Source organism: Pelecanus crispus, chromosome 5, assembly GCF_030463565.1.
Source record: "Pelecanus crispus isolate bPelCri1 chromosome 5, bPelCri1.pri, whole genome shotgun sequence".
Classification (NCBI taxonomy): Eukaryota; Metazoa; Chordata; class Aves; order Pelecaniformes; family Pelecanidae; genus Pelecanus; species Pelecanus crispus.
Genome location: NC_134647.1, coordinates 52723975 through 52744187, shown reverse-complemented (window position 1 = coordinate 52744187; position 20213 = coordinate 52723975). Strand labels below are relative to the sequence as shown.

The 20213-nt window shown below is 40.5% G+C and overlaps 1 protein-coding gene across 1 annotated transcript in view; it reads right to left on the bottom strand.

Annotated features, from left to right (window-relative positions):
• Positions 1–20213, bottom strand: part of RASAL2 (RAS protein activator like 2) — a 126486-nt gene that overhangs the window by 51252 nt on the left and 55021 nt on the right. The window contains exon 4 of the mRNA XM_075711150.1: positions 474–580. Within this exon, the coding sequence (XP_075567265.1) occupies positions 474–580 (107 nt within the window). The remainder of the gene's footprint in view (positions 1–473; positions 581–20213) is intronic.

Genomic DNA, 20213 nt, shown 5'->3' with positions numbered 1-20213 from the left:
CTCACAACAAAACCTGAAGAGCTAAAGAGCAATTAGCACACCTGCAGAAATTTCATCAGCTTCTAGGTAAACTATCAAGTAATTTCAATTTTCTATGTACTTCACTGACATGAGGGAAAAATAACATACTATCACCAACCTAAAGGAACTTTTTTCCTAGTCAAAATTGAATATGTAATGCAATCCCTGGTGGTGACTTCAAAAGTATTTATATAGGTCGCTGCCCACATTAACACTGATGTTTCACGATTTGCAACTTTAGATTAATCCAATGAAAATAAGCAAGTTACGGATCTACCAGAAGTCTCATTGATAATACATGACAGTTGATAGCAATACCTCTTGATCAACTAGAAATATTAACTAAATAGTCATCTCCCCCCCCCCCGAGCTTAGTTATAGACTGTGAAATTTTAATCTCCTCCTCCTATTCAATGAGAAAAATTCCTCCTTTGCAGGAAAGGCACACTTACTGGCACTTTGAAAGGAGAAGTATTCGAAGCATCCATGGAGTTGGTTTTCTCAGAGGTGCTGGTCCCGGAGATGCTCCGTCTGCGAGGAGATCTCTCTGCTGGGACCTCTAAGGAAGAGAAGAAAAAGAAGGTGAATGGGTGCTGGGGGGTGGGGAATAGTCAGGTTTTATGCTCTACAGGACAGACGCTTCAGCAAAGTTTCAAGTGCATTACTAAACTGCTGAATTACACTCACTTATTTTTCTATATCTTATTTACTTACTAAATTACAATGGCACTTTCACTGACAGATTCAAGGTTGTGAATCTGACTTGATTGTAGGCAATAGGCAATTAAAATAAAAAAAATGCTGGTAAAGATCAATAACCAAACATATTTAGTATTCTATTACTGTTCATGAGATAGTATTCAGAGAACTTTAATTTTTTTATTTTATTTTATTTTTTTTTTACAAAAGCAATGCAGTAATTAACAGATAAGTAAAATCGAGACACAGGGAAGCTCAATTTTAGTCACAGCTGAACGCAATTTGACAAAGGTCCAAGTTTGGTCTTATATGATCACACTACTTGCTCAAACCATGCAACCAGCAGAAGACTCGTAACTGCCTGGGTAATATGACATATATATCTCTGCAGATAAAAAAAATAGGTCAACTTCTCCTCATTCTGGCAGTATGACCTTAGTAAGATATGACTTTGGCATCTTAAATCCATGCAGGCTGATCTGATGAGCACAAATATTAATAAAAGACGCACTTATATATTTTTCTAGTATAAATACTAGAATAATAGCATAATAAAGTATACACACTATCAAAAATCTCTACACAAACACACATATAATGTACATACATGCATTTTTATATACAGCTAGATACACATACGTATACATTCAGATACCTTTATCACAACTGCTGCCCATCTCCGGCTCAATTGCCAGACTTAAAGGAATCCAGCTTCACAAAACATCCCCCAACACGGGGAGGGAAAAAATCACTGCCTAGCAGAAAGTCCATTGTTATCTTCTGAATCTTAAAGAAATGGAGTAAGCCGTGACTCCAGACAGTGACATTTTGACTCCTGACGTTTTCCTTTCAAGAGACAGATGCAGCTTAAACTTCCATTTCTGGCCGCCTGGCCCTGGGGATCCGTGCTACTTCCACTTAAGAGAAAGCTGGGTCTCTCCGTTCCCCCTCCCTTCCCACAGCTTGCAGAGAGCAAGCGAGCGAGCGAGCGAAAAAGAAACACACAGGACTGCAGCTATTCAATCAATCGCTCCGACTGCACATCCTCATTAGTTACTTTCAGGCTATTAACAGACGCCCAACTGCCGGCTTCCCTCCGCTACAGAAAATTTCACTGTATATCCCGATTTACAGCAGCAAAAAAGGTTTACAGAGATAGACAGCCAGCTGGTGCCACGAGAGCAGTGTTTCCCTCAAAATAACCGAAGGAAAAAAATGAGAAAAGCCTTCTTCAGGGATAACATTATTTGTGATGTCTTTGCATGCTGGATTTTGATTTCATCAGAGTTTTAATATGTATCTCCCATGGATGCTTGAAGAACGACAAAATGGAGCATACTGAATGAGAGGCTAAGAAATCTGGACCCTGCAGTATTAGTGTCTCACACTGTAGATATTTATCTTTTAAAAAACGAAACTGCTAACATTCAGCCTCTCAGTCTGCTTGTAACCACTGATGGGGAAAGCACTGCTAAGAGGCAGAACAGCCTCCTAAACTGGGCAAACAAAGTCGAACACACAATGTAGCTACCACTGGGAAATGGGCAGGGCACAGCCGCTCGCCGCCAACCATGAGGACGATGCACAAGCCCTGGTCGCACCAACCGAGTAAATCACGGTCTGTCAAAGCTCGCAATAACTGCGACAGAGCAATACCACTTTCGGGGAGATTTCTCCCTCGGCTGCTGAGCAGCATCGGGCACTTTCTCTTACAGCTAAGGAGGCATCGCCTGCTCCAGTGCTGGAGGGTAAGTCCCTGTCAGGGCACCTTTAGAGAACAAAGCGCTTGGAGCAGGGCCAGGGCTAGACCAAGGTTCGTGAACAACGGCCGGCCCCACCACCTCAGGAGCCTTTGCAGGGGTTGCTAGCTTTACCTGAAGATGCGCTCTTTTATACCGCCAGCCTCCTCCCCCTGCCTCTACGAAGAGAAACTTATTTTCTGCAGCACCTGTAAGTACTGCTCTCCCAAAGAGAGCTGTATTACATAGGATTTAAATGATTGCTTCTGCTGTACTCACTGTAACTGTAATGAAAGCAAATGGGAGTGATATATTCACTCGGAATTGGGGACTAAAGCGGCACCTTTTATTTTACATCGAACAGTAATGTGTAACGTAATAGGTTTGGCTTTCTCCACTTCTTGCACACAGGAAATCGCATCAAAGCTGCTTCAGTAATTTAACAGTCTGTTAACTTTGCTGAGTCACAAATGAAAACAGAAGCCTGAATTCCCCACTATTTTCAACAACAGGTTCTGCGGGAGTGGCAGTTTAGGAAAAAGTTTAAGTTTAAACCATGTGGAGTTGAAAAGCTACAACAAGGAACATGCCTGGCTCTCCTCGCCTTCCCTCTTCCCCAGCAGTAATTCAAGTTATTTGCAAATAAAACAGTGAGATTCCATCAGTAAAATGAGTTTCTTCTGTTCTCAGACCATCACAGAAGTGTACTGAATGGGGAAGAGAAAATGAAACATTCACAAGGTGCCTGCAATGAACTAAAAATAAAACTACTTTTCTCTCTCCTTCCAAAAAAAAAGAGCAAATAAACAACATGCTCAGTCCCCAGGAAAAAGAAGACCTAGATATAGCAAAACTGTTGAGATATGTTAACTGGAAATCAAAAGCTAAAGCAGCTGGCTATGATGCCCGTAGAACAGTATTTTTGCTGAGTCGTGTTAAAAAAAAAAAAAAATCTATACTGTCACCACCGGGCAAAAAATTAGACAGTTCCCTTACCTGCTCCACAAGTAATGCTAGAGGCTACTCCTCCATAATCTTCACCTGCTGTAAAAATCAATGCACCTCTCATCAGCTTAGTATTAAATTACAACTGCTTTCTGCATTGCTCATTCTCAGAGACCAAGACTACAGATAAATCACATTGTTTCTATGGATAAACAATCTGAAACCGTTTTCATCCACTCTCAATCTCTGGGAAGAAAAGGGGGAGGGAGGGAGGAAGAAACCCCTTTTCAACCTTAAAAAAATAATCCATCAAACAAATGAGCTGTAAACATCCCTATGGGACACCTTTAATTTATCACCTCATAGATCTGTGATATGCATTAATATTTATGTAAAGAAATATTTATGCAAATAAATATTTACACACTACAAAGAAATAGTCAGTTACAAAGTAGCTGAGCCAATTACTCAGCAATGGCAGATGCCTCTGAAGAGAGAACTGCCCAAGGACACAATGAAGGTAGGTCTCCACATCATATTGCGCCACTCTACCCCCTATACCAAAGCTTGTTTTGTTGGCCAGAAGGCAGGTTTGTGTAAGACAGGTGCCACTTACTACTATGAGTAGTGGTGATGACTGACCTCCTTTGAAGGCAACCGTCTTAGCACCATAGCCTCAATGACCTCCAGTCAGGATGCGGCTCTCAGACTCGATCTGAATTTCCTATTGCTGCGTGCTCTGGCCACTTGAAATCCAAAACCTTGCTGCTGTGGGAATTTGTATTCTCCTGTGAAGAGGTTTTTCTTAGGGTGGGAGAAGTAGAGATGAAACAAACCTCCCAGCTTTGCAGGACAGGGCTTGTTACTCTATATCCATTTTTCTGAATTAGAAATGGATTGGAGAAGGGCAGGAAAAACAATCAGGAGCAAAGAAACATCCTCAGGGATTATAGTGAAAAGAATTAAATTACTGAACTTGCAAATAAGGTCACAGAAACAAAGATTACAGGGGTGTCCATGATTTTGCAAAGAACAATGTCATGAAACTACTGCATGGTCTCAGTGGAACTTGCGTCAAGACTGTGGCACCTTCCAGACTGGGCTTGTGTCCTCCCAGGACTGGCAAAAACATCTCCAGATCTGAGTTCCTGCTTATAAAGTCCAGGAGTATATATAAAGCAGTCCCAAAGACCTACCCGGAGATGCAAAAAAGGGGTAAGCACGCTGGCAAGCATAACTCTTGCCTGTCATTACTCAGGAGGGGCTGGTACTGGTCTCTGTCACAGCGAACAACAGATCAGACCACATACTCCACGCTGGCAGGTCTTACATTTCTATAATAAAGTTCTCAGCCTGGTCACGTTCTGCACACCAGCTTTTTATCAATTGTGACTTTTAGCAGTTCATAGTAACACATGGCTCAGCACTGACTATCTGCTGCAACGTCCTTTGCTCTGACATGCAAGAAAGATTTGGATTTGTGAAAGGCTACATTTACCATCCACTGGGGGGGGGGGGGAATCATACTACTGACAAAAAATTAGTATTTCTTTCCCAAGACACAGATTCTGTTGATTTAAAAAAAAAAAAAATCTATCCTCAAATTAATTCTTTTTTTTGATATCTTTGTGTTGTCTTTACTAGGAAGGGTGTAGACTGTTAGTGTATATTATCTACCAGTTAGGAAAAGAAAACAAAGATATAATCAGATTTCAGGAATTGGGACTTCCTTTTGTTTTGTCTGCACACATCCTGATATGATGGTACCTTGGTCTGTAACTAGAGGGGATAGAGAATATGATTCATAAAAAGAATCAATTCATTCTGCCTCTCAAGTCTAGTTAATTACAGGCATTTGAAAAAATACAAACCAGTTCAATATGAACAATTACCTATTCAGAACCAAGTGTTCCCAAAGACTGCCTCTCAGGTGCACTTGTATTAAAACGTCCCCAGCTGAAACAAAACAAAACCCCACCCAAATATTTTCAGCCCCTTTATATAGCTACCTTGGCACTCCCCATGAGAAAATGGTAAAGTGCTGCTGGTCAGAGCATTAGCTGAGCAATCAAACAATCCTGCAATTAGCCTCTTGTCTGAAGGAAGGATCAATAAGCTACACAAACTATACCCCTTTTTTTAAGCAAAATTTGTTGTTGTTTTAAATGTTGTAGCCCTCATGCAGCAATAGTGTCCACAGTGGACAAACAATCTAAGTATTTACCTTTTATCTATGCCATTTTAGAAATTCATCTGCCTGGACAGGTTATTATACATTTCAAATATGGTAATGCCTAGAGGCCTCTTACCAGGATGCAGCATGGCTAGACTAAGTACTGAACAGGCACCATTTCTGCCCCAAAGAGTTTACAGTCTTACCTTGAAACAAGGCACTATTAGAGTGTGATACACCCTACATGGGAGGCAGGAGGGAATGAGTACGTTAAGAAAATAAGACATGCAAATTAAGTAAGTTACCCTTTATGGGCCTCTGGGTAATTATTTATTTTTAAAAGAAACTTATACTAAAGAAATTATCCCCAGATAAGTAACCGAATCCTAGAGGGTGAAAATAAAAGGGTATCTTGAGGAAGGATTTGGAAAAAAAAAAAACTTGGTTACTGAAGATTTGTAAGAACAGGATAGACAAGTGTTTCTCTCAAAGAGGACAGACAGAAGAGACCCTAGTGGGGATGTGGCAATGGACTAAAAAGGACTAAAGGATTTCAAGGCCTCCTTTAGCACTATTTTCTACTCTGTCAAAAGGCCAATTAGTCTTATGGATTAACTACAAAAGAAATACAGAATAAAAACCTGCGGCAATTGACTTTTTGGTGACTTAGTATTTCTTTTACAAACATACTTAAAGAAATAATGGGCTCAAATCTAAGCTTGGATGAGTTGGAGCACTTACGGGTTTGCTGTTGGCAGCTAGTTTTTGAAGATGTTATTCATAGATGTAACCACCAGTTGAGTGGTTTACTACAGAGATTCAGCATTTCTTTCATGGACAACAGGAACTATAGAGCTTGTTTCTTTCTTTGCAAAGACAGTACACTAAAACTTTTAGCTTGCAGGGCAGGAAAACAAACCAAAACACAGATACTAGTTTTCTACCCTGCTACGTTTTTATTAACTATTTTAATTGTGAGTTGCTGATCACCTACCACAGCGCATAAATAATGAAGGTGCTTGTTTGACCCTGATGGTTTGGTCTCCTCCTACACGTGTATATTTAAAAAAACCCCAAACAATCCCCCCCAAACACAAACAGAAAAACAACCCCCCCAAGATACATGTATATGTCATTTTAAAAAATGTTTTACATGCATGAATGAATGTTCATCAAGTGGGAATATTCAGCTGGACTGCTAATTCAAGTACTTTCATTCCAAATAAACCACTGTGTTGAGCCTATTAAAAAGGGAGCATCTAATTCACTTTTAGAGCCCTTTAAAAATTAATAAGCATTTCAACAAGTACAAAAATTCAACATGCTCCCAGGCAGTTTATGATATATCAGTACAGCATATACACTCAGTAACATTATGGCATTCACAACTTTGTTAGAACAGAAGAGACTATTTTTGTCTCATTGTCTCTTTAGGGTTGTTTCAGAGTGTTCATGTGACAGCACTAACAAGAAAGAGATCTCGTTGGGTGCAGTCAGTATTTACTTATGGTTTCTTCTACCCTGGTTAAAATACATGCCAGCTGACTAAAATTAGAGACAGTAATAAAAAGCAGAAAGACAGAAAGCGTTAGGAGATATATAAGAAGGAACAAGAGGAAGAAGAAATGTCTGAACAGCATCTTTCAGATGAGTATTACATAATGAAATAGGAAGCCTCGTATAAAAATAAATAAAAATGTTAATGTTTTATCTTGGAGTAAGCATTATCTCTCATTCTGCTCACTTGGGGAGGATTCAGATTCAGGCCCAATTCACAGACTGTCATAAAAATTTAACTAAATGCCTATGTAAGAAGCTTAGGGTAAAAGTAAACTCTAAAACCCCAATCTGTTTTAAGTCCTGAAGTCCAAGTTCGTGTTCTGACTAAGATACATTATGCAAATTCTACAAGGTATAACTTAAAGGAGAAAACTGCAATCTGCAGTGATAGTATTTCCACATTTATCAAGACAACTAGACAGGGGGGAAAAAGCCGCAAGAAGATACATCAGAGAGAATGCAACCAAGTCACAGTATACTAAATTGCACAAAAGCTATGAAGCCTAGAAAGGGAAATACAAAGGAAACTGCAAAGCTCACTTGCTATAGAACTCCATCATCAAACAACTGCTAGATACCAATTACGATCAAAAACTCTCCCAGTCCATTAGCAGGGATTTTAAAAGAAGATACTGTGCTTTACTAGGGATTGAGTCAATCAGACAAGTCTTGCAAGATGATCCAGGTAAATATCAAAGATTTTTAATTTACAGACAGGTAATTCTGTTGGTGTTAGACACTTGCGTTGTGCTGGCATATGAAAAAAGTGTAATTGAATTAGTTCAGAAGTTCAGAAGGTGCATAGCAAGCAACCTAAATGACAGCTTAAGTCACTTAAAAGACATTTAAGTCATTCGTTCCTGAAGGACTTCACAGTCTGAAAGACAAGATCTGACATGCAAAGCAGATGAATACACAGAGGAGGCTGGAAGAAAGGGCAAGAATATCACAGGAGATGAAAATTTTTGGCTTTCAAGTACTGACTCTCACAATTTCTTTTTGCAGAATGTTCCGAGGAAACTGTACATGGCATTTAGCGAGTACAACAACAGCTGTTATTAGACTGATGCATTTGCTTTGAGGCGAAGGAACGAATCCTCCAGCTCTGCAAACGTGAGTCAGAAATGAAACAGATGCACGTCCCTAAACTGTTCAACATATCCTCTGCATGATGTGTGTGGCCATACAAATTTTGGAGTAGTTGCCCCTTTTTAACCTCCTCATACATCAATCGCTAAAGCCTCCTTTAATGGTTGACTCCACGCACAGCAATACAAATTGCCTGGACAACTGTGCCAACACAAAAGCAGACCCAAGGAGCTACTGCACATGACCTGGAGATGCTGATGTCCTTGTTAGTTCCTAATGATCTTGGACTGCCCCTGCTAATTCAAATTACCTTGTGTTTGCTGCAGAGAGATTGCACATAGACAATTAACGCAGATCAGCTGATGCATGGTAACCTGTTCCCGCAATATAATTTGTTTTGAGGCTTATGACTTGGACACACATTAGTATGATATCAATATTTATTATCCTCATTATTAAACAACAGCCTTGAGCCACGGCTTTCAAAACCAATCTTTTTACTCTCTGCGAAAGGGCTGTGAATCGAGGCATTCACTAAAACGCGATCCTTTGCTCTGTTATTGGGATATTCTCAGAAGTGACTGGCTCTTGGACTTGTCAAAGCTCAACAGCTCTTCCCCATTCCTCTCAATGGGCCAGAAGGCTGCTCTAACCTTCCATACCTCTTGCTCACTATGGCAGGATTTTGGCCCTGAGCAATAAGAATTATTGTTATGGACACACAAAAAGTCCCAATGTCCTGTAGACAGCTGAGGGATGTCAATGAACCTTAAATGTGGCCCCAGAGTTAAGACACCATTTGGGAATTGGTATGTCTTTAAGATCAAAGAAGAAAGATAATTTAAGTACTTGGAGGCAAAAAATGCTACCTTAAATAGCTCAGCTTTGTGACACATTTCAGACTCCGGGCCGAATAAATGCTTCCTGGTGTTTCTGGGGTGAGATTTAGGAGACATCTTGAGGATCTCTTGGTTCGGAACAAAATGTGAACACAGACATATGCGTAAGGGGGGGAAAAATGGCAGTCTCCTGAAGAGCAGCACCGGTGCCCAGCCCATGCATACTCTTATCCCTGTTCACATCTGGTGTGTTACTCCCAAAGAAGGGCGCAGCACATAGCAATGAAGTCTTAGCAAATTCAAATAGACTCCGTGGGAGTCCCTTATTTTCTTCCCACATTCTGTACTGTTCTGGACCTGCTAAATCAGAGAACTACTTACCATAGAGAGACCTGTGTAAACTCTAGCTACTGAAAAGAGCACAGCCACACCAGGTACCTGCCTGTGGTCTGGATGAAGGACAACAGAACTGGGGGAAAACCAGCATCTGGATTAGCTGTCACCTACTTGCCCGATACACAAAGATCCAGAATGGTGACTGCAGTATCTTGGGGGGGGGAAAAAGATATTATAGCAGATATTATAACAAATATTTTTTTAAATAGTCCATGGAGAGGAAAAGGAACACACATATCAAGCAGCCCATCTGAGCAACTCAGCACCTGGAAATTATCAAAATAGAAAGAAAACATATAGCATCCTAAGAACAACAGAAACCATTAAGGAGATGGAATGATTTGTGGAGATGGGATTAAAAGAACAAAACAAAATAACAACAGTTTGACAAAGCAACAGCTCAAAGGGAAAGATGAAAAACTAATCAGCTTCTACGTGTGAATTATGTTTAAAACATTTCCAGCCTCTTACTGGCATTTACGCTGGACTATAAATAAAAGAATAGTTTAAATTTTCTACCTGAATGCAGCTAAACTAATGTGTAAGTATCCAGAAACAGAGCACAGGATTGTTTGATTGTGCTTCACAGATTTAATTTCTAGGCTAGAGAAGTATCTGATCCCGTGGCTGAAATTTTTTTTCTAAACGCATCTAAACATTTCTCTTAAGAAGAAAAACTTTCAGCAGTCTCCTCTGATTTATCCTACTACCATCACAGAGTTGAAAAGTTAAGTTGTAGGCAAGCGAACAGAAATGAGTGGAAGTAGACTGAACACAGCAATCAGCTGGTCAAATGGCACAGAGAATTAAAACAGACCAGTAAGTAACATTGCTTAGTTCAGAAAGGATTTTTTGCATGGCACATGCCCATTTGTAACTTGACCTTTGCCCAATGTGTTTGCAACTATTTCAAACAGATTGTAACCAAGTTTAATTAAGCCTTGCATGCCACTTAAAAGCTTTTAAAAAGAAATAAGGTCAGGCAACTGAAGGACTGAAGAAATTACGCGCCAGTGAAAGTAGTAAAGGCTTCCCAGTAAGTGTTAAAAAAAAAAAAAAAAAAAAAACAACAGTTAGTACCCTACCGTACCAAGAAACGAGAGAAGGCTTTTCTCATCTTCTGTGCTGCTATCCAGCCATTCGGCCACATCACCAGGAGAAAGAAGACTCATTCTCCAGCCAGAAAACTTTTCCATACAGAAAACAATAAGTGAACGAAGCAGGGTAGGAAGGGTGGGGAGGAGCTGATGGTCTTGGGATTCCAGTACTCCAGTTATTGTCTACACTGACAACATGAGAGCGTGATCCTGCCCTGTTCTCTCAACCCTACATCTGACAGCCCATACTGACAAAGCAGGCATGGGTGGGAGCAGTAAGTGGGATCTGTACTTGTTGTCCCTTTGTGTCAGGTTTCAGTCCGAGCAGGAACAGAAAGAAGGCAAAAAAGGGCAGCAGGGGAAACCGAGGTTTTAAAATCCAAAAGAGGTAGCAGGTTATGATAGAATCAGTTTAAGTAAAAAGAAGAAATAGGTCTCAGTGCTGAAGAAGCTCAAATAAGTCAGCACAATAGCTCATCAGCTAAGTGTAATATATCCCTATAATTCCTTATAGTGTTGGCTTTGTTTGTAGGCTCAGGTATTATGCTTTATGCTAAAATTAAAAACAGCAAGCTTAGAAGCAATTTAAATACCCTCCCCATTACTGAAGAGCCTGCATTCCCCTGTTTACAAGCCCCTTCCTGCTCCAGCTATTATAACAGCATCCCAGCCTTTCTTACAATGAATTTGTTCATGCAATGGCAGGTTGATCAATCTGTGAATAGGAAGCTCCCACCCCTCCCTCTCCCCTCCTCCTGCATGGCGGCAGCATTGATCGGCAATAATGGAATCTGCTTCTGACTGCCAACAGCAGCATTAGAGAGAGGGGAACTGCTCCTCTTCATCAGCACGAAGCAGCAGTCACAGCCCCGCCAGGCTTCAGCCTTGACTGCAACAGGGCAAATGAGAAAGAGGTAAGGAGAGAGCAGAGTTCTTGGGGGTTCAAAGAAGTCATCAATGCTAACGGTCAGTTACTTATTAAAAAAAAAAAAAAAAAAAAAAAAAGACAAATGGGAAATAATTCTGCTCTCTCTAGACACCGAGCTTGCTCTGCACAGCTTTGCAATGAAGAGTTGTCATTGTGACTTTATGAAGGGTCACATTTAACTGTACAGGATTTATAGCATATGATTTATTCTACACAAAAGAGCATTTTACAGGTTTACACATGCACGAGCAGAGACGAATCCCAGTAAGTGAGGGACTCCTGGGCCCCACAAATCAAAATTGCCTTTGTCCTCAGGGGATGGAGCTGATGCTCTGATCAAACTGCATGCTTTAAAGAGACAGCCGCCTTTTGTTCACCATTTTCTGAACCTGTCTTTATTTTAAATAATTTATACAGTTGCCAATCCCTATTACAAACTAGGACACTTGCTGACCACTGATTAAAACCCAAGCCAAACCAGCAACAACAAAAGCCATTAGATCTGCAAAGCGAAGAATTAGATACCAACCAACAAATGAAGAAAAAAAGAGCTATCAAGTCCCAGCAGGGCAGAAAATTCCAATTACTAAGACAAACTGTAGCAAGTATTGTTTGTGCAGGACAGATATTTTCATAAAACACCTGCCAAGCAGGGCAGATGCTATACAGAATTCACAATTAATGAGGGAACACAGGACAGACAGTTCAGGAGTGGGATACCACAGCAGCAGGGAAAACTTAGCCGAGCAGTCCTCCTGTTCACATTGAAAAAGTACATGCCTCCACCCCCAATATGAACAGATAAAAAACCAGAAACATTTCCTACATAATATAAAATCCAATGATAGAAAGCCATCAGATGTATTTCCCATCTATGCACAAAATAGCTGATTTTTTTTGACAAAATGAGCTTTTCCAACAAATTTTACTGGTTGTGTGGATCACATTTTGTCCAACTTCTACAAGTAGAATCTTTTCTTTGAGTTAAGACTGTGCAAACTGATGACATAAGTCTACTTGCAACAAGAATGGAATTAAAGAACTTTTAGAGAAAGGATTAGATAGCTAATTTCTTCTATCTGGTTGGTCAATATGAAACAAAAATTTCACTTTGTTCCTTTTAGTTTTCTGTGAAACAGATACAGTGCCCAAAACCACCTGACCGTCCTTCCATTAAAAACTGGTTTAATTTGCAATATTAACTATCAACTTCATAAATAATAGGTTCTAGAGAAAACAAAGTTAAGAATATTGATTTCCCATGAATGCTTACCAATTTTGCATCCTTTCTAGGAGTACAGATTGTACATAGATCCTGTTTTCCTCCGTAGCTGCCTCATCTTGTATCATAATTTAGCTTTATTCATCCCTTTCAATGTATTATAATGACCATGAAAAAAGAGGAAGTATATTAAATATCAAATATGAAACTGGCTTATTGGAGTATTTTAAAATATGGGAACATTAAAAACTTTGTAAAAAAATGGAGGCAGAACTGGCAAAGACTTCAGTCAGGAAGATGGAACTAGGAACTGAAATGGCATTAAAGTTTTTCATATGCAGACCTCTATTGTGCATCAGCATTCCTGGGGCAACACACAGAGGGGAAAAAACTGGCATAAATACTTCCCTACTATTTATTTCCTTTTTGTATGGTTTAACAGGACACAATATCATGCAGGAAGCCTGTCTGCAATGGACTGTCATAAGGTGGAGATAGGCATCAGAACAAAAGCATGAACTGAAAAGTCCTTGTAAGAAAGTAAGTCACAAGCACACCCCCATTAGAAATCCAGGAAATTTAAAGTGATAGATAGGTGTAGAAGAACCACTGACATTTAGAAACACCAAATCCATCAAATTTAAAAGTAGAAATAGTGATTACAATCATCTAACCTGACTTGAAACACCTTTAGAACATCACCCGGCGACTCTCATCCATTCATTGCATTATTTCTAGTTGAACAAAGACATGTCTTCCAGAAAAAAAAAAGGATATCCAATTGCAAACCAACACTGCAAAGACATAAAAAGCCAGTCTGTTCCCCTGGTAAGCTGTTCCGACGGTTAACTCCACTCGTGCTTAGCAATTTGCTCCATAGTCCCAAGAATGAATTTATGGAGCCTCATCTCCCAACCACTGGGCACTAGTTGACATTTGTATGCTTTGATACTCTCCATTATCAAACTCTGGTATTAGAAATGACCTCCCTGTTTACATCCTTTGAATACCTAGTTTCAAACAATCACTTCAAAAATACCTTGAAACTCCTCTGTAGCATTGATTTTAATTTTTAGACCTTTTGCTGTGCAAGAAAACCAGAGACTAAACTTGCTCCACAACAGCAGGAAGGATGTAGTGCTGGGCTCCCAGTAAAGCTTGCCACAGGCAGAAGAAACGCTGTGAATAGCTTCTTAAATTTGTCTTTCTCCATCTTAAAGCAGGTCTTGTGCTCTAGAGCTTACCAAAAGCTTTCAAAAAGTCTTGTCCAAATTTTCCAGGGCAGCCAGTTTTTGAGATAAGCTGCAAATAAGCATGCGAGGACTATTCAAAACATGACTAACTTATTTTCATGCCGTGAGACCTATCTACACCAGAAAAAAGTTTGTTGAACCAATGCAAATACAGATACGAATTGCTCTATCGACCAGAGTGGAAGTATGCAAAATAAGAAAATACAGAAAGGTGGGAGAGATCAGCAAAGTAGTAATAAAAAACCTCAGAAACCAGGAGTAACAAGCAGCTAATCTGTGCCTTGAGAAACTGCTGTTTTCCAAAATTAGCACCAGTAGCTGTACAGAATAGCAGGTGAAAACACAAGGAAACTCCTTCAAATTGTTTGGGTTCATCTCCCTCACCCCTGAGTTCCAAAAGCAGACAAGTCACAAGGCTGAAAATGAAACCAAACCCTTATGTTTTGGAACCTCTTACATAAACAAATCATTTAAAACTTGTATACATCCCCAACTGGTAATTCTTTGCATCATCATCAGCGAATGAGCTTCTACTCCTTTCTGCAGTTGTCAGAAATGTCACCCTCCCACAGTTATGATTTTGAAACCTATGAAGCTAAGCAGCTTTGCCATCCTGTGGATTTAAAAATTAGCATTCTTGATAAGTGAAACTACACAGAAGCATGAGTGCTCAGATTTTTCTACAGGAATTTTAGTAAATGATAATTCATAATATATGCAAATAATAGAGCACAGATGCCTTCTGATGCAGATGCTTTGTAAGCACAAAGTCATGGTAGTATTATAAATCATAACATGTTAATGGTCTCTGCATGAGGCACTTACAAGAAGAGGAAAAATGGATCTTACTTGCACTAGGGACAGACTCTGACGGACTGATTGATGGATATTGCTATAGTCAGTAGATGATGTCTTCACAGCAATATACATCAGACATTGTACACCCAAGTCATTCTTATTAAAATGTTTTACAGTTAATTTAGGAGTGAATAAAGACAGGATATTTGCACACTTGAAAAACAAAATGCTCCCTTTGGAACAGGGGCACAGCAGGTAGGGAGAGGGCAAATTTTTTCACAAAAAGCAGGCAGGCAGAGATATATAACATAGCTTGCCGAGGCTGCAGCACTAGTTAATCCACCAGAAACAGTAAACATCTGCTTCTCCAATTCCTAGATCAATGTCATATGTACCAGCCAACACTACTCACCTCTACACTTGTCCATTAGGAAATAGGAAAAGTTATTTGAGTCATTTTGCCCCAGAAAAATGCCAAGCAGTAATAACTTTCCAATCCCATTCAATGCCACAGCACAGAACAAGCAAGCTAGCTTGAAAGTAAGTTTTCTAGACATCTAAAAATGTCAATTCTATATGCAAAAGGCTCTGTTTCCTGCACTAAATCATTTTAAAGGCCTATCTATAATGAAAGTAATTTTGCTTGGAGAAGCGGTATTACAATATAACAGCCTTCTAACCACTCTATAATCTAGTTCAAGAGCATCTGGATGGACAAGGCCAAGTAATTCATTGTGTATTACAGAATCACGGTGAAAGGATTCACAATTATTTTGTGACACGGATAACTTTTTGGCTTAAGCTACATAAGCAACAGCAGTGTGTAATACCATGACACAATCCTACAAACAAGCTATGAGCAGCTGAACAGAATAATTCTATTGCAATATAAATCAATAGCAGATTTATGTCAGACATAAGAAGATGTGGATAGCCCTGCTGGAGCATGGCAAAGTACACAGAAAGCCCTTTTTATCAGAAAAAAATTGATGGACGCTCAAGTCTCTCTTTACAGCAGTCCATTCTGTGTGGAAAGTGAAACCATGCTGATGAAGTACCAGCCCACACATACACATTATCTTCTAGTATTTTATCCTTTCAGATTATTTAATGAAGTGATTTTAGCACAGTCAGTGATCTTGAGCACTCACTCTCAACAGCTCTCATCCAGCTGAAGATGACAACCTCTACGTGCCACAGCTTTGATGCAATATTATCTTTTACAGGGTAATAGTTCCCCTTACTTTCCAGAGTGACCACCACTACCCTTCCAAACCCAGCTGAGATCAGAGATGTTAACCTAGTGGTTACTCAGGAGGGAGGCAGAGCACAGAATTTCCTAAATAACAATTGCTGGAGCAGTGAGGAATCCAGGGGCAGTGAAAGCTGTGCCTGCTGACAGCCTGTAAAGATAAATAGGGACAGAAAGGCTCAAAATGAAGGTGAGAAAAACAACAAACCTTGAAGTTCTCTAGTATATAATAATACAGGCAAGAGCTCACTTGTACAAGTGACATTTTAAATAATGGCAAGAAGCTATTTCCACACTTAGTTTTGACAGGGCATTGGAGACAAACAGGTCAGCAACTGAAATGAAAATTTAAACTAAACCCAAGGGGGCTAGCCTTTATAAAGCTCTTCCATGCCCACGGAGCCTCCCTAGCAAAAATCATCTGGCCTCTTGGCTGGCTTTTCATACTTTACCTTTATGGAAACCAAGCAGCAAGACCCTACTACAAATACTTAAAAAATGGCTACATACGTAAGTCTAGTCACAGGCCTTTCAGCCAAAATTCACCTAAGTCAGTTTATTTGGACACAAAGAACAAGACTTCACAGCACAGAAGTTGGCTTATACTTCCCTTGCAATATAAAGATACATCTAACTACCTATACGAATCTAATCAATGCTTCAAAATCTTTTCCATAAGAGCAAGCTATGTCTTAAGAGACCTCCCATTGTATCGTGTTTCCTTGGTGCATATGAACTATTTTGAGTATACACAATATCTTAGAATTATAGACATGCTTTTCAGGTTAAAGAAAAAAAGCTGTCAGAAGCCTATGAAGCTACTTGCTAAGGAGCTGAATTTTAAACTACTTTTAAAACACATCTTCACTTTTTCCATAATATTTTCCTCCTGAACATTCTAACACAACATAAACAAGGTGGCTTTTCTAAGAAGGATGTCTGCCCAAGTTCCCTCTCTAGATCCCAGTATTGTGTTTTCCTGGCAAAACTGATGCAAGACTGTAATGCTGTAGGGGCTGGAGATGAATCCTTCATGCTGCTGACTGCACCTGCCCACAAAATTAAGTTTTGCTGAGTCTAAGACTATACTTTTTTCCTCCAGGATGTATTAATAAAGAGATGCTTGAGGAGACCAGGAAGACTTGGAGTCAAACCATCAACTGAAGATCAACAGAGTGAGCGAGACATGTACCTGCACCCACACGACAGAGAATGTCCAGTATTGTATAAGGAAAGAAACTTGGCTCTATCTAGAAACCGAGGAGGTAAGCAGAGAAGGAACCATCATGCTGCTCATGTACAGCAAGAAAGATGCAGTCTTAAGTGATCTTTAAAAAACTACTGTAATTGAAGAGTAGGCAAATTACTGTGATTTTGGTTCTTGGGCATGTTAACCCTAAGTAAGCCAGTTCCAAAAATCAGAAGAACTAGCAACAGGCAAGTTTTACTGCTATAGGTCAAACTGTCCTGTTATTGTTGTGCACTCTCCCATGGAAAAACACTTTGCCAGTGTTACAAAACAGTGACCTAACCAGCAACACTAAGAGCTCTGACACAAACATTTCTGCTGGGGAGAACTGCTGGATTTTCAGAAATTCACTGATGAAGCAACCACAGGTTTTTTCCCCCCATTTCCACACCAACTTACTTTTTTTTTCACTCAGTCCAACTTCAGGTATCCTCAGCATAACCAAGGGATTTGGCTATTAGCAGTATGGTAGTTTGTAAGTATCTATTAATCAGAGAATTATAGAATTGTTTAGGTTGGAAAAGACCTTTAAGATCATCAAGTCCAACTGTTAACCTAACACTGCCAAGTCTACCACTGAACTATGTCCCTAAGTGCCACATCTACCCATCTTTTGAATACCTCCGGGGATGGGGACTCAACCACTTCCCTGGGCGGCCTGTTCCAGTGCTTGACAAGCCTTTCAGTGAAGAATTTTTTCCTAGTATCCAATCTAACCACCACCACCACCACCCCACCCCACCCCACCCCCCCCGCCACCAGCGCAACTTGAGTCCATTTCCTCTCGTCCTATCACTTGTTACTTGGGAGAAGAGATCCAACACCCACCTCACTACAACCTCCTTTCAGGTAGTTGTAGGCAGCGATAAGGTCTCCCCTCAGCCTCCTTTTCTCCAGGCTAAACAACCCCAGTTCCCTCAGCCGCTCCTCAGAAGACTGGTGCCCCAGACCCTTCATCAGCTTTATTGCCCTTCTCTGGGCACGCTCCAGCACCTCAATGTCTTTCTTGTATTGAGGGGCCCAAAACTGGACACAGTATTCCAGGTGTGGCCTCACCAGTGCTGAGTACAGGGGGACAATCACCTCCCTGCTCCTGCTGGCCACACTATTCCTGATACAAGCCAGGATGCTGTTGGCCTTCTTGGCCACCTGGCACACTGCTGGCTCATGTTCAGCTAGCTGGGCTATCAACCAACACCCCCAGGTTCTTTTCAGCCAGGCAGCTTTCCAGCCACTCTTCCCCAAGCCTGTAGCGTTGCATGGGGTTGTTGTGACCCAAGTGCAGGACCTGGCACTTGGCCTTGTAGAATCTCATGTAATTGGCCTTGGCCCGTCGATCCAGCCTGTCCAGATCCCTCTGTAGAGCCTTTCTACCCACAAGCATACCAACACCCCCGCCCAACTTGCTGTAGTCTGCAAACTTAATAAGGGTACACTCAATCCCCTTGTCGAGATCATTGATAAAGATATTAAACAGGACTGGCCCCAATAGTGAGCCCTGGGGAACACCACTTGTGACCAGCTGCCAACTGGATTTAACTCCATTCACCACAACTTTTTGGGTCTGGCCATCCAGCCAGTTTTTTACCCAGCTAAGCGTATGCCTGTCCAAGCCATAAGCAGGCAGTTTCTCCAGGAGAACAGTGTGGGAAATGGTGTCAAAGGCTTTACTGAAGTCCAGGTAGACATCATCCACAGCCTTTCCCTCATCTACTACGCGGGTCACCTTGTCACAGGAGAAGATCAGGTTAGTCAAGCAGGACCTGCCTTTCATGAACCCATGCTGACTGGGCCTGATCACCTGGCTGTCCTGTATGTGCCACGTGATGGCACACAAGATGATCTGCTCCATAGCCTTCCCCAGCACTGAGGTCAGACTGACAGGCCTGTAGTTCCCCAGATCCTCCTTCCAGCCCTTCTTGTAGATGGGCGTCACATTTGCTAACCTAATGACTACTCTAAAAACATTAAGCTAATTTAATTCCAAATTAGGGCCAAGACATTATTTACAGAGTCATCCACTCTGGAGTGCCTTTCCAAACTGTGAGCCATACGTCTCATATAAACAGACATCCTGTATGTTTATGAATACAACCAGCTATATATTTAACAAGCAGTATGTAAAGACTACCTAATTTCTGTTGCTGGCCATGACTTTTTTCCCAAGAATGTGTTCACAAAGAATACATGCTATATTCTTACCCCGTGACCAAAAACATGGGGTGTTCAAAAGAAAGAGTAGACTGAAAATGTCCTAAAAACATGGAGCTGTAAAAACAAAACAAACCCACACTTTCCCAGATTTGCCAAGCACAAAGATTGATATGGAAGCCCTTGCTCAGTAACACTGTGAAAGTGGCAGCTTGAAATGAATCGAGTCTCAAGCACTTCAATTTAAAAAAGGATTTCTGAGCTAGCATCTTTGCTAGAAACGTTATGTTAGTTCTGAAGTTATTTAGCATTAGAAATGTTACTTTAATGCTAAGACTGAAAGAAAAATTAAGAAGCCCCGAGAGGTGCGAAACCTTCAAGAATGGATGAAGAACATGAAAAAGATCAACATGCAGGGTCCGATCCCCCAACCCACTGAGCCCAGTGATATCACCTGCTTCACACATCTGAAGATCCAGCCCAGAAATCCAAGAGCTCTTCCATCTTTTAAAGTAGTATGAAAAGAGGAATGGGGAGTGATTTTTTTGAACTTTGATACTGTGAGGACTGAAATCACCAGTGTCTCACGTGATATCAGCACCACACTGGTTTTCTGAACAAGAATTTCCAAGAAATGCAAACTTCAAATACAGCTTAAACACGACCAAGACAAAAGTTAACAAGAAAGAACACTATTTTTGTAAAGCTACTGGAAGAAAAACAGTGTAGAGCTACTGGAAGGAAAATAGCAAAAAAACAAATACAAATATTAGCTGAAAAAAAAAAAAAAAAAAAGTACAGC